At 39.2% G+C, this 13,887-nt stretch overlaps 1 protein-coding gene across 2 annotated transcripts in view; it reads left to right on the top strand.

Annotated features, from left to right (window-relative positions):
• The window catches only part of SLC38A9 (solute carrier family 38 member 9), a 100,200-nt gene that overhangs the window by 75,076 nt on the left and 11,237 nt on the right, over positions 1 to 13,887 (top strand). For both annotated transcript variants that reach the window (XM_008065792.2, XM_021716396.1), the window contains 2 exons: positions 1,380 to 1,486; positions 13,164 to 13,277. In XM_008065792.2, the coding sequence (XP_008063983.1) occupies positions 1,380 to 1,486; positions 13,164 to 13,277 (221 nt within the window). The remainder of the gene's footprint in view (positions 1 to 1,379; positions 1,487 to 13,163; positions 13,278 to 13,887) is intronic.

The following is a 13,887-nucleotide window of genomic DNA, read 5'->3' as shown; positions in this document are numbered from 1 at the left end:
TTCGAGTCTCACTCTGTCGCCCAGACTGGAGTGCAGTGGCCGCTCCCGGCCACCGCAGCCTCAACCTGCTGGGCTCCGGCGAACCTTCCACCTCAGCCTTCCAAGTAGCCGGAATTACAGGCATGCGCTACCACGCCCGGCTGATTTTTTGATTTATTGTAGAGATGAGGTCTCGCCTGTCCAGGCGAATCTTGAACCCGCGGACTCAGGCAATCCACTCACCTCAGCCTCCCAAAGGCGCGGGATTACAGGCTGAGCCACCGAGCCCGGCTCACAGCATAATTTTTAACTACCATATACCACTATACAACTGTATCTTAATTTAACTAATCCCCTCTAGGTGGACATTTAAGTTCATTTCTTTCTTTTGTTTGTTGTTTAGTTTTGTTTTGTAGAGACAGAGTCTGGCTGTGTCAACCAGGCTGAAGTACAGTGATGTGATAACAGCCTCAACCTCCTGAATAGCTAGGAGGACTACAAGCACACACCACTACACCCGGCTAATTTTAATTTTTTTAAAGTTTGTAGAGACAGGGTCTCACTATGTTGCCCAGGCTGGTCTCAAACTCCTGGCCTCAAGCAAATCCTGTCTTGGCCTTGTAATTCCAAAGTGCTGGGATTACAGGCATGTGCCCCACATCCTGCTCATTTAAGTTATTTCTAATTTTTTTTTTTTTTTTGAGTTGAAGTCTCATTCTGTTGCCCAGACTGGAGTGCAGTGGCCGCTCCCGGCCACCGCAGCCTTGACCTGCTGGGCTCTGGCGATCCTTCTGCCTCAGCCTTCTGAGTAGCCGGAATTACAGGCACGTGCTACTACGCCCGGCTGATTTTTTGATTTATTGTAGAGATGAGGTCTCACTGCCCAGGCGGGTCTCGAACCCGCGGACTCAGGCAATTCACTCACCTCAGCCTCCCAAAGGTGCGGGATTACAGGCTGAGCCACCGAGCCCAGCATTTCTAATATTTTTAAGTATTGTTTTTTAGATTTGTCTTTGAGGAATGTTAAATGACCAATTCTCCCCCTCTATAATTTATTTTTCTGGCAAATTCAAGTATTAAAAAAATGAAGGACTTAGGAGTCACCCAGACCCTGAATTAGAATCCTGTTCTGCCACATTCAAGTCTTGCGACCTCAAACAAGAATAACTGATATAAAGTACCTATATAGAGTAGACTTTTTAAAATTTTTTATTTTTCTTCTTGAGTATCTTTCACAAGTATAATGCTGACCTTGAGGAACTGTAAAGAATTTTGATATTCTTATTCCCTGGATAAAATAGAGATACCTGATTTTTAGTAATAAACTTTTGGTTGCTAATACTCATTTTCTAGTTGCCAGTTTTAATGATTTTTTTTGGTTTTTTCTCTTTTTCTCCTAGAAATAAGATTTCAGTTTCCACAGCTGACTGGAGTGCTTACCCTTGCTTTTTTTATTCATAATTGTATTATCACACTCTTGAAGAACAACAAGAATCAAGAAAACAATGTGAGTAATTATCTGAGGAATTGACTTTTATATCTCCTGAGGCACTTTATAGTTGGAGTAAATTATGCAATTTTGTTACAAGATCTTACTTTTTAATCTTAAACCATAGGGCAGTGGTCAGAAAATTTTTTCTGTAAAGGTTCAGATGGAGCCAGGCACAGTGGCTCATGCCTGTAATCCCAGCACTTTGGGAAGCTGAGGTGAGAGGATTCCTGAACTCAGGGGTTCAAGAACAGCCTGGGCAACTTGGTGAGACCCCCGTCTCTACAATAAATCAAAAAATAAACTGAGCGTGGAAGCACACTCCTGTAGTTCCAACTACTTGGAACTTGGAAGGCTGAAACGGAAGGATCACCTGAGCCCAGCAGGTCAAGGCTGCAGTAGCTGTGAGCATGCCACTGCACTCCAGCTTGGGTGACAGAGTGAGACTCTAACTCAAAAAAAGGTTCAGATGGTAAATATTTAGACTTTGCAAGTCGTATGGTCTTTGTTACAGCTACCTAACTCCCTGTTATTATGGAATGAAAACAGCCATGATCAATAGGTAAACAAATGGTGGCAGTGGTTCAATAAAGCTTTATTTACAAAAGCAGACATTGGGCCAGATTTGGCCCATTGACCATAGTTTGTCAATCCTGCCATAGAACAACTAAGAAAAATAGAATTATAGCTAATAAGCCAACAGTGGTGATAAAATAATAAAAAATACTCAACTGATCCAAAAGGAGGCAGGGAAAAGGGAACACAGAATAGATGAAACAAATAGAAAACACATAGCAAAATAGTAGATTTAAAACAAATCATATTGACAATTACATTAAATATAAATTGTCCAACAGCATAATTAAAAAATAGAGATTATCAGATTGGTTAAAAGATAAAACCTAAGTATATGTTATCTACAAGAAGTTTATGTTTAACATTGACATGCCATGCAAAAACATTAAACATAAGAAAAGTAGAGCAGCTGAAATAATATCAGACATAGTAAACTTCAGAATAAGGAGTATTGCCAAAGATAATAAGGAACTTTACATAATGATCTTTAGGGATCAATTTATCAAGAAGGCATGATAACCCTAAAGGTGTATACATCCAATGGCAGAGTTTTTAAATAAGTGACATAACAATTCCCAAACTGAAAGGAAAAGTAGATAAATTCATAATTATAATTGGAGATTTTATCACTCCTTCAAGTAATTGATAGAGCAAATATATGAAAATAAGGATATAGAAGCACGAAAAACACTATCAACCTACTTGATATAATTAATATTTATAAAAAGTTTTCTTTCAGCCGGGCTCGGTGGCTCAGCCTGTAATCCCGTGCCTTTCGGAGGCTGAGGTGAGTGGATTGCCTGAGCCCGCGGGTTCAAGACCCGCCTGGGCAGCGAGACCTCGTCTCTACAATAAATCAAAAAATCAGCCGGGCGTGGTAGCGCATGCCTGTAATTCCGGCTACTCGGAAGGCTGAGGCCAAAGGATCGCCGGATTCCAGCGGGTCGAGGCTGCGGTGGCCAGGAGCGTGCCACTGCACTCCAGTCTGGGCAACCGAGTGAGACTCCAACTCAAAAAAAAAAAGTTTTCTTTCATTGTCAGAATGTATTCTTTTTTTTTTTTTTGAGTTGGAATCTCACCCTGTCACCAGGTTCAAGTGCAGTGGCACACTCATGGCCACCACAACCTCGACCTGCTGGGCTCAAATGATCCTTCCGCCTCAGCTTTTCAAGTAGCTGGAACTATAGACATGCACCATCATGCCCGGCTAATTTTTCTTGATTTATTGTAGAAATGAGGTCTCACCAAGTTGCCCAGGCTGGTCTCAAACCCCTGAGCTCAGGCAATCCTCTCGCCTCCGCCTCCCAAAGTGCTGGGATTACATGCTTGAGTCACCGTGCCCAGCCCACATTCTTTTAAAATACATAGGAACAGCCAGACACAGTTCCTCAAACCTGTAATCCCAGCACTTTGGGAGGCAGAGGTGAGAGGATTACCTGAGCTCAGGGGTTCAAGACCGGCCTGGGCAATATGGTGACACCTCGTCTCTACAATAAATCAAAAACTCAGCTGGGTGTGGTGACAAATGCCTGTGGTTCCAGCTACTTGGAAGGCTGTGACGAAAGGATCACCTGAGCCCTGTAGGTTAAGGCTGCAATTGTCATGAGCGTGCCACTGCACTCCAGCCTAGGTGACAGAGTGAGACTTGGACTGAAAAAAATTAAATAGACTGGGTGCGGTGGCTCATACCTGTAGTCCCAGAACTTTGAGAGGCCGAGGTGAGAGGATTGCCTGAGCCCACAGGTTTGAGACCAGCCTGGGCAACTTGACCAGACCTCGTCTCTACAATAAATCAAAAAATCAGCTGGATGTGGTGGCACATGCTTGTGGTTCCAGCTACTTAGAAGACTGAGACAGAAGGATCGCCTGAGGCCAGCAAATTGAGGCTGTGGTGACCAGGAGCATGTCACTGCCCTCCAGCCTGGGCGACAGAGTGAGACTCCAACTCCAAAAAAATAAATAAATAAAAATAAAATAAAATACATAGAACATTTACCCAGGTAGATCATATGCTGGATCATAAAACAAGTTCTCCATAAGTTTAAAAGGGTTGAAGTCATGAAAAGTATGTTCTCCAACAATAATGGAGTGAAGTTACAAATCAATAACAAATAAATTCACAAATATGTAGAAATTAAGCAACATACTCCTGAAAAATCAATGGGTCAAAGGAGAACCAACAAAAAATTACTTGGAGATTACTGAAAATGAAAACTCAACATACCAAAAATTATGGGATGCAGACTTATAGCTGTAATCACCTACATTAAAAATAAAGATCTCAAATCAAGCCTAACCTTCTGGGCTGGGTACAGTGGCTCATACCTGCAATCCCAGCACTTTGGGAGGCCAAGGCAGGAGGATTACTTAAGCCCAGGAGTTCAAGCCCAGCCTGAAGAACCTAGTGAGACCTTGTCTCTACCAAAAAAATAAAAAAATTAGCTGGACATGCTAGTCCTAGCTACTCAGGAGGCCGAGGCAGAAGGATTGCCTGAGCCCAGGAGATCTAGGCTGTGGTGAGTGATAATTGTGCCACTGCATTCCAACCTGGGTAACAGAGTGAAACCCTGACTCAAAAGTAAATAAATAAAATCTTACCTTCTAACTTAAGATACTGGAAATAGAAGATCAAACTAAACCCCCCAAAAAAGCAGAAGTTAAACAGTTGCTTATTGCCTTGTCTGCATACTTTGAGCTCATTTTAAAACAAGAATGATGATGTGCTAATATACAGTTGTTACTGAAATATAAAGGAAGGAATGGTTCGTTGTGCCTGGGTATTCTGAAAAAGCTTTGTGTAAGGAGTAATGGGTTTTTTTTGTTTTTTGTTTTTTGAGTTGGAGTCTCACTCTGTCACCCAGATTAGAGTGCAGTGGCCACTCCCGGCCACTGCAGCCTTGACCTGCTGGGCTCCGGCGATCCTTCCACCTCAACCTTCCAAGTAGCTGGAACTACAGGCGTGCGCTACCACGCCTGGCTAATTTCTGATTTATTGTAGAGATGAGGTCTCACCAAGTTGCCCAAGCAGGTCTCGAACCCACAGGCTCAGGCAATCCACTCACCTCAGCCTCCCAAAGCATGGGATTACAGGCTGAGCCACCGAGCCTGGCTCGGGGTAATGTTTGACAGAGTCATTAAGAAGGCAAAAAACTTTCCAAATAGAGGGAAGTTAGCTCTCAAATTAGGACAAAAATATAAGTCAAGCTCTTTCATCTTCTCTTTGCTGACCATACATCCAGCATTTTACCTGTAAATTGAATTGAAATTAAGTAAATCTGGATATTTCATACTTCCTAACTTGGTGACCTTGTACCTCAAATTTCATTTTCTTTATATGTAGAAATGGCGTCAATGATAACTGCCTGTCAGTGTTGTAATGAGAATTAAATATTCTAGAATAGGAAACATGTTTTAAGTTATCTGACATACAGTAGGGGCTGAAAATGTTTAATTTTTTATTTAATCCCCTTACCCTTTCCTGTCATTTACAACCTGTCCTCATAAGAGAACTTAGACCGAGTACTACATAAATTCATTTCATAAAGTAGGATTTTGATATATTACATCACTGCAGGCATAAATCTGTGCTTTTTAAACTCTGCCACCAAAACTTCCCTAATAACAGAGGACAATCTTGTATACCTGGGAATCTAGAGAAGAAGAACACAATTTTATTGAAATGTCTTGTGTTTTATCTTAAACACTCACACACATGTCTGTTTGCTTATGTTAGCTTGTCTTACCTAGAAAAGTCTGAAAATAATGAGTTAAATTACAGGCAGTTCCCATGTTATGATTACTATATGCACAAATTTCATAACTCTGGTTTAGATAAATTACATCAGTCCCCACTAACAACATTGTTCAAATTTCAGTTACCATAGGATTTGAGCTATGAGTACTTTGCATAAAGTAATTGTTTCCTTCAGTTCACAAAGCATTATGTAAATAACAGGTACTCATCATGGTTAGTGACTAATCACATCACTTCTTTCACAGTCTGTTGATGATTGGTCACTGTGTATGTTATGTGCTTTACACATAGTCTGCAAAGCGGGTAGTTGTGTTGCCTCCTTATGTCCCAGTGATAAACCAACATGATATTACAAAACTGGGTAACTGAAAGAGGAAATTGGCATACAAAGTTGAAAATGCAACAAATGAAACAAAAAACGATAATGCTGGCAGTGAAATTTGAATCTAACTCAAATGGAGTTTTAAAACAAATAGCTGGGGAAGGAGAACTTATCAACATGAGGTAAGAAAGTGGTTGTGGGACCTGCAGAATCAATGTTTGTATACCTAACCCTGAATTGTGCCCCACATCTTTATAATAAAAAAAGAAATGGAATATAAAAATAAAAATAAAAAAAAGAAAGTGGTTGTGATGACAAGAATGAAGATGTCCCAGAGGAAGTGACACTGTCAGAAAACTTTGCATTGAAAGAGTTCTCAGAGATACTTCACAACATTGAAAGCACAAGGGAAGGAATGTTAGAAACTGATGCAAAGTTAGAATAAAAAAGTATGACAATTCACTATGGCATGAAAAAGATACTTTTTCCATATTGTAAGTTATACATTGAGGAGGTAAACGAAGTTCAAACTACTCTTAGTAAGGTTTTACAAAGAAAATATTTTAATTCTCAATGTTTCTGATATTTTAAATTACAATACACTAAATATTAATTTTACTATGTTTTTATTTCTCTACTGACGATAAGAGAGTTTTTTATGTTTTGACAAAAATAGGTAAAGATCACAGAGCAGTCATAATTTTTCCCATTGATTACTGTGATAGCTTTGCATAGTTTCAGGTTGCAATTTTTACAGTCTCATGCTACCATGCAAAGTGGTGACTGTCTGTGCTGAACATTTTGCTCCCCAACATTCTTAAGTAGAAATGCTTGCCTGAAAGGCAGTTTATCTGCTCCAGAACTGGATAGAGAGATGGGTATTTTAATTTATGGTCCCCCAAGGACTGAGAAAGGGTCTCTGCTTTTCTTATTAGAACACTCAATGGGCCTTGAAATCTGTATTTCATATGTAAATGCCATAAAATGAGTTCTTGTTTCCACTGAGTTTTGAGACTAGGGCTTTGTAGAATTAGTATGTTAGGTTCAGCTAATACAATTAGACTCAACTTTTGTCACTTGTGGAAAATATTTTTAAGACAAAGACTTGCTGGTTGCAGTGGCTCACGCCTGTAGTTCCAGTACTTTGGGAGGCCTACGTGAGAGGATTGCCTGAGCCTGCAGGTTCGAGACCACCCTGGGCAACTTGGAGAGACCTCATCTCTACAATAAATTTTTAAAAAATTAGCCGGGCCTGGTGGTGTGTGCCTGTAGTTCTAACTACTTGGAAGGCTGAGGCAGAAGAATCACCTGAGCCCAGCAGGTCAAGGCAGCAGTAGCTGGGAGCATGCCACTATCCTCCAGCCTAGGTGATAGAGTGACACTCCAACTCAAAAAAAAAAAAAAAAAGGCTTAAAAGCAAAGATTTTAATGGATTTTTTTTTTTTGCTGTCATAATTAAAACTGGGGTATGAAGTGGTAATCTATTAGCTTCCAAAAAAAAAACAATTGTACTTCATGTTAACTTCTTAAAATATTAATAAGTACTAATGATAAAGCTAACATTTATGAAGTACTATGTGCCAGCAACATTCTAAACACTTTAAATATATGTAAATATATATATTTTCCTTTTGATTATACTGAAATTGGCTTATATGTTAGCATAAACCAAGCTAAGTGGTTACTGTATTCCAAGAAAAACTCTGTCATTTGATTTATTTAATAATTATACTTTTCAGCAGGTTTCAGTAAGTAATTTGGCTTATAGAAGTTTTGTTAATGTCATGATATAATATTTTCTTGAAATTAAAGTCAGAAAATGTGAAGCTTACTAGGGACTCTGAATTGATTGTACTGGTATTAGGTCATTTCAATCTCAGTAAACAAAGATTTAAAAGTAGAAAATAATAGAAAAGGCCTTCTCTTCTCTTCATAAACTGTAGTTGAACTTGGAACTAAAGACATTTGTAAGGAAAGAAGCAAGCTCCTAAACAGGTATAAGGATCAAATTTTGTGGCTTTTCAAGTTTGACTTAATTTCATGTAGGGTTTTTTTTTTTTTTTCTGCTAAGCTAATTTTATACTAAACAGGATATCGGCTGGGTATGGTGGCTCACGCCTATAATCCCAGCCCTTTGGGAGACTGAAGTGAGAGGATTGCTTGAGCCCAGGGGTTCAAGACCAGCCTGGGCAACTTGGTGAGACTTCATCTCTACACCTAATTTTTTAAAAAATTAGCCAGGCATGGTGGTTCCAGCTACTCGATAGGCTGAGGTGGAAGGATCACCTGAGCCCAGCAGGTTGAGGCTATGGTGGCCGTGAGTGTGCCACTGTACTCTAGCTTGAGCATCAAACAGAGTGTGACTCCAAAATAAAAATAAACAGGATATTTCTATTCCTTTGGAATACCTTACCAAAAATAAAAGTTACGGAGGTGGAGATCATTCACCTTGTCCCATATCAGAATATGTAGTCCCTATGACCCTCCAGGATATGTGGATTGACCCTCCAGGATATGTGGATTGACCTCTTGATATTTATTCATTGTATTTGAATTAGAAACTAGACAGTGCTTTTTTGTTTTGTTTTGTTTTGTGTTGTTTTGTCTGGCTTTATTTAGTTATATTACTCTGCTTTGTTCCCTAAAACAATTTGAGGCACTTTGCATCTTAATTTGTTATTTACTTTTTCCTTCTTCGTGTAAACCTGCAGTTTACTTGGCTATTCACCAGGAGAAATTTTTATATAATGAAAACTTTTTCGTGTAAATCCCCTACCATAAGTAATCAAATGTTTGTTGTAGGTCTGTGTGGTTAGTTTGTCATTTTTGTTAGTAAATGCTCCACTGGATAGTGTTTTCACTATGAAGAGTACATGGAACAAATGATAAACCATGCTTGACAAGCAGAATGTACTCCCAGACCCACTTCTGGCTTCATCAATCCAGTTCTTATTCTGAGCTGGCATTCTACCTGTCTTTAGTTCCTGCCGTCAACATTGTCAGCCATTTCTTACTTATGAGACAGAATAGGTTACTTTATTAATGTATAGGCTTCTTGACATATCACCATTTATATTGTCACTGGTGGCTCTTTTTAAGTGTATTTTTTTTACCTCGAACCTCAGTTCCTTAAGATAGCTTTTTTCTACCCTCTTCCATTAAATGAGCTTTCAAGAGGTCATATCATTAGACCTAGTACAGTGATGACTTGGGTTTGAGCCAGAGAAGAGCAAATCCCACATATGTGTATACTATTCATGGGTGGCAAGTTACTCAGAATCTTGCTAAACCTCAACTGCTTTAATGATAAAAACTTCATTTCTGTCCATGGGAGTATTTTCTTTTTTTTTTTTAATCACAGAAGTAATTTTTTTTTTTTTTTTTAATGTTGAGAAAGCAGGACTTATTGAGAGGACAGAAAAGCTCTCAGAGTGGGAGGGGACCCGAGGGTGTTCATGGGAGTATTTTCATATGGAAACAGATATGCAGCTCCTGACCCAGTTCTACTGAATGTATATTGGAGTACTGTGAAATAGAACTTTTCTGATTTTAGTATTTCTCTGTGTGTGCTATATTGTAAAACTGGTTACTAATAACTTGTTACCTCACTTTCATTTTTTGTTATTGTTGTTTATTAAATATGACACAAATGGATTAGCGACTGGTCATGTCTCCATCATAGTAGCTAAGGGTATACAATTTGGAACCAGAAAGATCTGAATTGAAAGATTGATTTGAATATTGGCTTCACCAGCCACTTACTCTATAACCATGAATGATTTTTTTTTTTGAGTCAGAGTCTCACTCTGTTGCCCAGGCTGGAGTGCACGCTCACGGCCACCACAGCCTCGACCTGCTGGGCTCAGGCAATCCTTCTGCCTCAGCCTTCCAAGTAGCTGGAACTACAGACATGTGCCACCATGCCCGGTTAATTTTTTGATTTATTGTAGAGACAAGGTCTCACCAAGTTGCCCAGGCTAGTCTCAAACCCATGGACTCAGGCAATCCTCTCACCTTGGCCTCCCAAAGTACTAGGATTACAGGCCTGAACCATCATGCCTAACCCCATGAATGATTTTTTATTTATTTATTTTTAGAGTCAGGGTCTTGCTATGTCACCCAGGCTGGAGTATAGTGGTATGGTCATAGCTCACTGCAGCCTCAAACCCCTGGGCTCAAGTGATCCTCCCACCTTTTTCTCCTAAGTAACTGGAACTATAGGTGCACACTGCCATACACTGCTTTTTTTTTTTTTTTTAAGAGATGTGGTCTCACTATGTTGCCCAGGCTGGTTTCAAACTCCTGACCTCAAGCTATCCTCCCAACTTGGTGTCTCAAAGTGCTAGGATTACAGACGTGAGCCACCACACCTGAATGAGTTTTATAATCTTGCTACATTTAGTTTCCTCATCTATAAGATAAAGAAAATTACTGTATCTACATTGTAATATTATAGTGAGAATTAAATGAGATAACATACGTAATGTGCTTAGCAACAGAACCTAGCATCTAGAAGCATTTAAGAAAGCTAGGCCGGGCTCAGTGGCTCAAACCTGTAATCCCAGTACTTTGGGAGGCCAAGGTGAGGGGATGGCATGAGCCCACAGGTTCGAAAACAACCTGGGCAACTTGGCAAGACATTATCTCTAAATAAATTAAAAAATTAACTGGGTGTGGTAGTGTGCGCCTATAGTTCCAGCTACTTGGAAGGCTATGGCAGAAGGATCACCAGAGCCCAGGAGGTTGAAGGTGGGGTGGCCATGAGCATACCACTGCACTCCAGCCTGGACGATGGAGTGGGACACCAACTCAAAAAAAAACTAATATGACTATTATTTGTTATCTACATTTACTGAGTTCCTAATACATACCAGATGTTGTCCTGGGTATTGGGGCTATAAAGATGAAGAAGACACAGTCCCTGTCCTCAGAATCTCAGTTGAGTGATACAGACAAACTTGGAAAAAAATTTAGATACTCACATGATAAAAGAACCTTGACTATTTGGGGGGTGTTATGGAATATTTGATCTCTACCTGAGATCCTTTATATCATGAACATGGATTTATTTTATAATGAAAAGACAATTACAATACAGTGTAATCGTTGCTCTGTGATATGTATGTAGAGCTATAAGAATAGAGAAACACGGGGGCACAGGGACTCTCTTATTGGAAACCCTTGTGTTTTCATCAGCTTTCCCCCAAAGTGTGATAAGGTACACTTCCTTGTAGGAAGTCAGACCAAAATAATGTGATCAGGTGGTATACAAGCTAAAAACTGTCCATGGAATGGTGGCTGGCCCTCTTTACATAGCTGACGCAGCTGCTTTGCCTCCCAAGATTTTTTACAAAGCCGCCTCTGTTCTTGAGTGGCATTGGGTAAGCTGAGGATAAAATGACTTTCAAACATCATAATGGAAGACTGCTACCCCTCAATATTTTTCACATGGTTTGTTGCTGTTCACCCCACACAAAATCATGAGGCAACCCTAGGGATGGCTGAAATGAAGCCTGCGTCCAGCCGTAGAACTTCATGAACTCAAGAGGAAGAATTTTGAAATCCTTCCTGGAAAGCTGGTCTCCCTCCTCTTCCTCATTCCTAAGCAATTAGAAGCTCTTTGATAGACCTGGAACCAATGTGCATAAACCTATCCACCGTCTAATTTAGAGTTTAGAAATTCTGATTTGCCTTCCAGCTGATTGTCAACTTAGGCCTGACCTAAGATTTCTTATAACTTGTTACTTGCTTTTTAACTGAATTTATCAACATTTAAGTTTATAAAAGTCTGCTGTTGCTTTAGCCCATTTAAGGAGGAAAGTTATCCAAAAAATCAGAAATGTTCCCTAACACCAAATGTCCAGTTTTCTTGTGATATCCTTGCAAAAAGTATACACTTTTTAAAAATTTGTTTTCTTAACTTTCAAAGTAATTTTTGTTTAAAATGAAAAATGAATAGGCTCGTTGCCATAATTTAGTTGGGTTGAATTGTTTGGCTGTAACTTTAGTGGTGATGGAGACCAGATTTGTGAGCTGTGGAATCTGTTCTGTTTGGATCTGACAGCTGGGCATTAAATATCTTGGAACTTTTTGCTTTGCATGGAGATGGGAGGGGCGAGGGGGAGACCAGCAGTGGAAGAAAGCAGTCCACTTTACTTAATGTTCTGTTTGTTTGCCGATTCCAGTAATAACATTGTGCAGCTGTTTGAACAGCTGTCTTTTAATTTCCTTTTGCTTACTGTTTAGATTTATTAAGTTTGTCTTTAATACTTGCCTGTTATCTGTCTTTAACTCGCTCCCTTGTTTTGTTTTTGTTTTTGTTTTTGTTTTGAGTTAGAGTCTCACTCTGTCGTCCAGACTAGAGTGCAGTGGCTGGGCTCCGGCGATCCTTCCACCTCGCCTGGCTGATTTTTTTGATTTATTGTAGAGATGAGGTCTTGCTGCCCAGGCAGGTCTCGAACCCACGAGCTCAGGCAATCCACTCACCTCAGCCTCCCAAAGGCGCGGGGTTACAGGCTGAGCCACCGAACCCGGCTGCTCCCTTGTTTTATTAGATATATTTCAGTATGTTCTGGTCTCTTGTGATCTAGGCATGTTTTGATGATATAAGTTAATTTACTAACAGAAGGATTTTTTAAATTTTGTGAATCATACTGAAAGTGGCTTATATTTACATTCTTGTAGTCCCTTAGCGTGATTATTATAGTTAACTATATAATTTGGTGAATAAGTTACCTTTTGAAATTAAGTCAGAATTTCAATAATGTTAAAACACCATTTATGTTAGCGTCTAAGTCTACCAACAGGTAACTTAGTCTATATTCTCCAGACTAGTTTAAAAAAAAAAATTGGCAGACTAAATGTAAAGTATGTAGATTTTGTTTTAACAACTGTCTGTGAATAGATTGGATACTTAGAAAGTATACACATGTGTACATAAGATAAAAAGACACATTTTTTGGTCAGTCTTTGTGTTCAGCGTATTTAGGTAGACTTATTGCAGATTTCTTCACAACTGTGGGAATTTTATTCTACATTTTCAGGTGAGGGACCTGTGCATTGCTTACATACTGGTGACGTTAACTTATCTCTATATTGGAGTCCTGGTTTTTGCTTCATTTCCTTCACCACCGTTGTCCAAAGACTGCATTGAACAGGTAAGGCCCCCGGTATCCTCTCTGTGTGATTGTTTATACCTTTATAATTTATAATAGGCAGAGTGATACAGTAGCAAAATATAATAAGAGACAGGCCTGGGTTTGAAAGCCATCTCCACTATCTACTCTGAGTGTACAAATTTAGGCACCTTCTTTCTTTCTGAGCTTCAGTTTCCTTTTCCGTTGAATAGTATAAGTAGTAAGATTTTTAGATGGATACTGAGATAACATACTACATGCCACGCACTTTGTGGCACTCAAAGAAATGACTATTATTATGTACATATATTCCTCCTTTTGTGGAGAACTGTTACAGGTAGTTCTTATGAATTTATCAAACCTCCAGAGAGAACCCACCAACCAAACTCCTTTATTTTCCAAAGCCCACCCCTGGAAATATCCATAATGATAAATCTTACTCTCATTTTTATACTGATTGACAGGTAGCAAAACACAAAAAGAGTATTTGACAGTTTAAAAAGAAACAAAATAATAAAAAGAAAAAAACATTTTAATAAAAGGTTGCCATAAGTAATATTTTCTTTAAGTTAACCCATTAGAAACTTAGGAATAGTTTAGTCTAGTTAAATGTGACTGAAGAATTTCTTTT

The sequence above is a fragment of the Carlito syrichta genome, unplaced genomic scaffold, assembly GCF_000164805.1.
Source record: "Carlito syrichta isolate Samal-C Ts95f unplaced genomic scaffold, Tarsius_syrichta-2.0.1 Scaffold308804, whole genome shotgun sequence".
NCBI lineage: Eukaryota > Metazoa > Chordata > Mammalia > Primates > Tarsiidae > Carlito > Carlito syrichta.
This window is presented reverse-complemented; position numbering and strand designations above follow the sequence as displayed.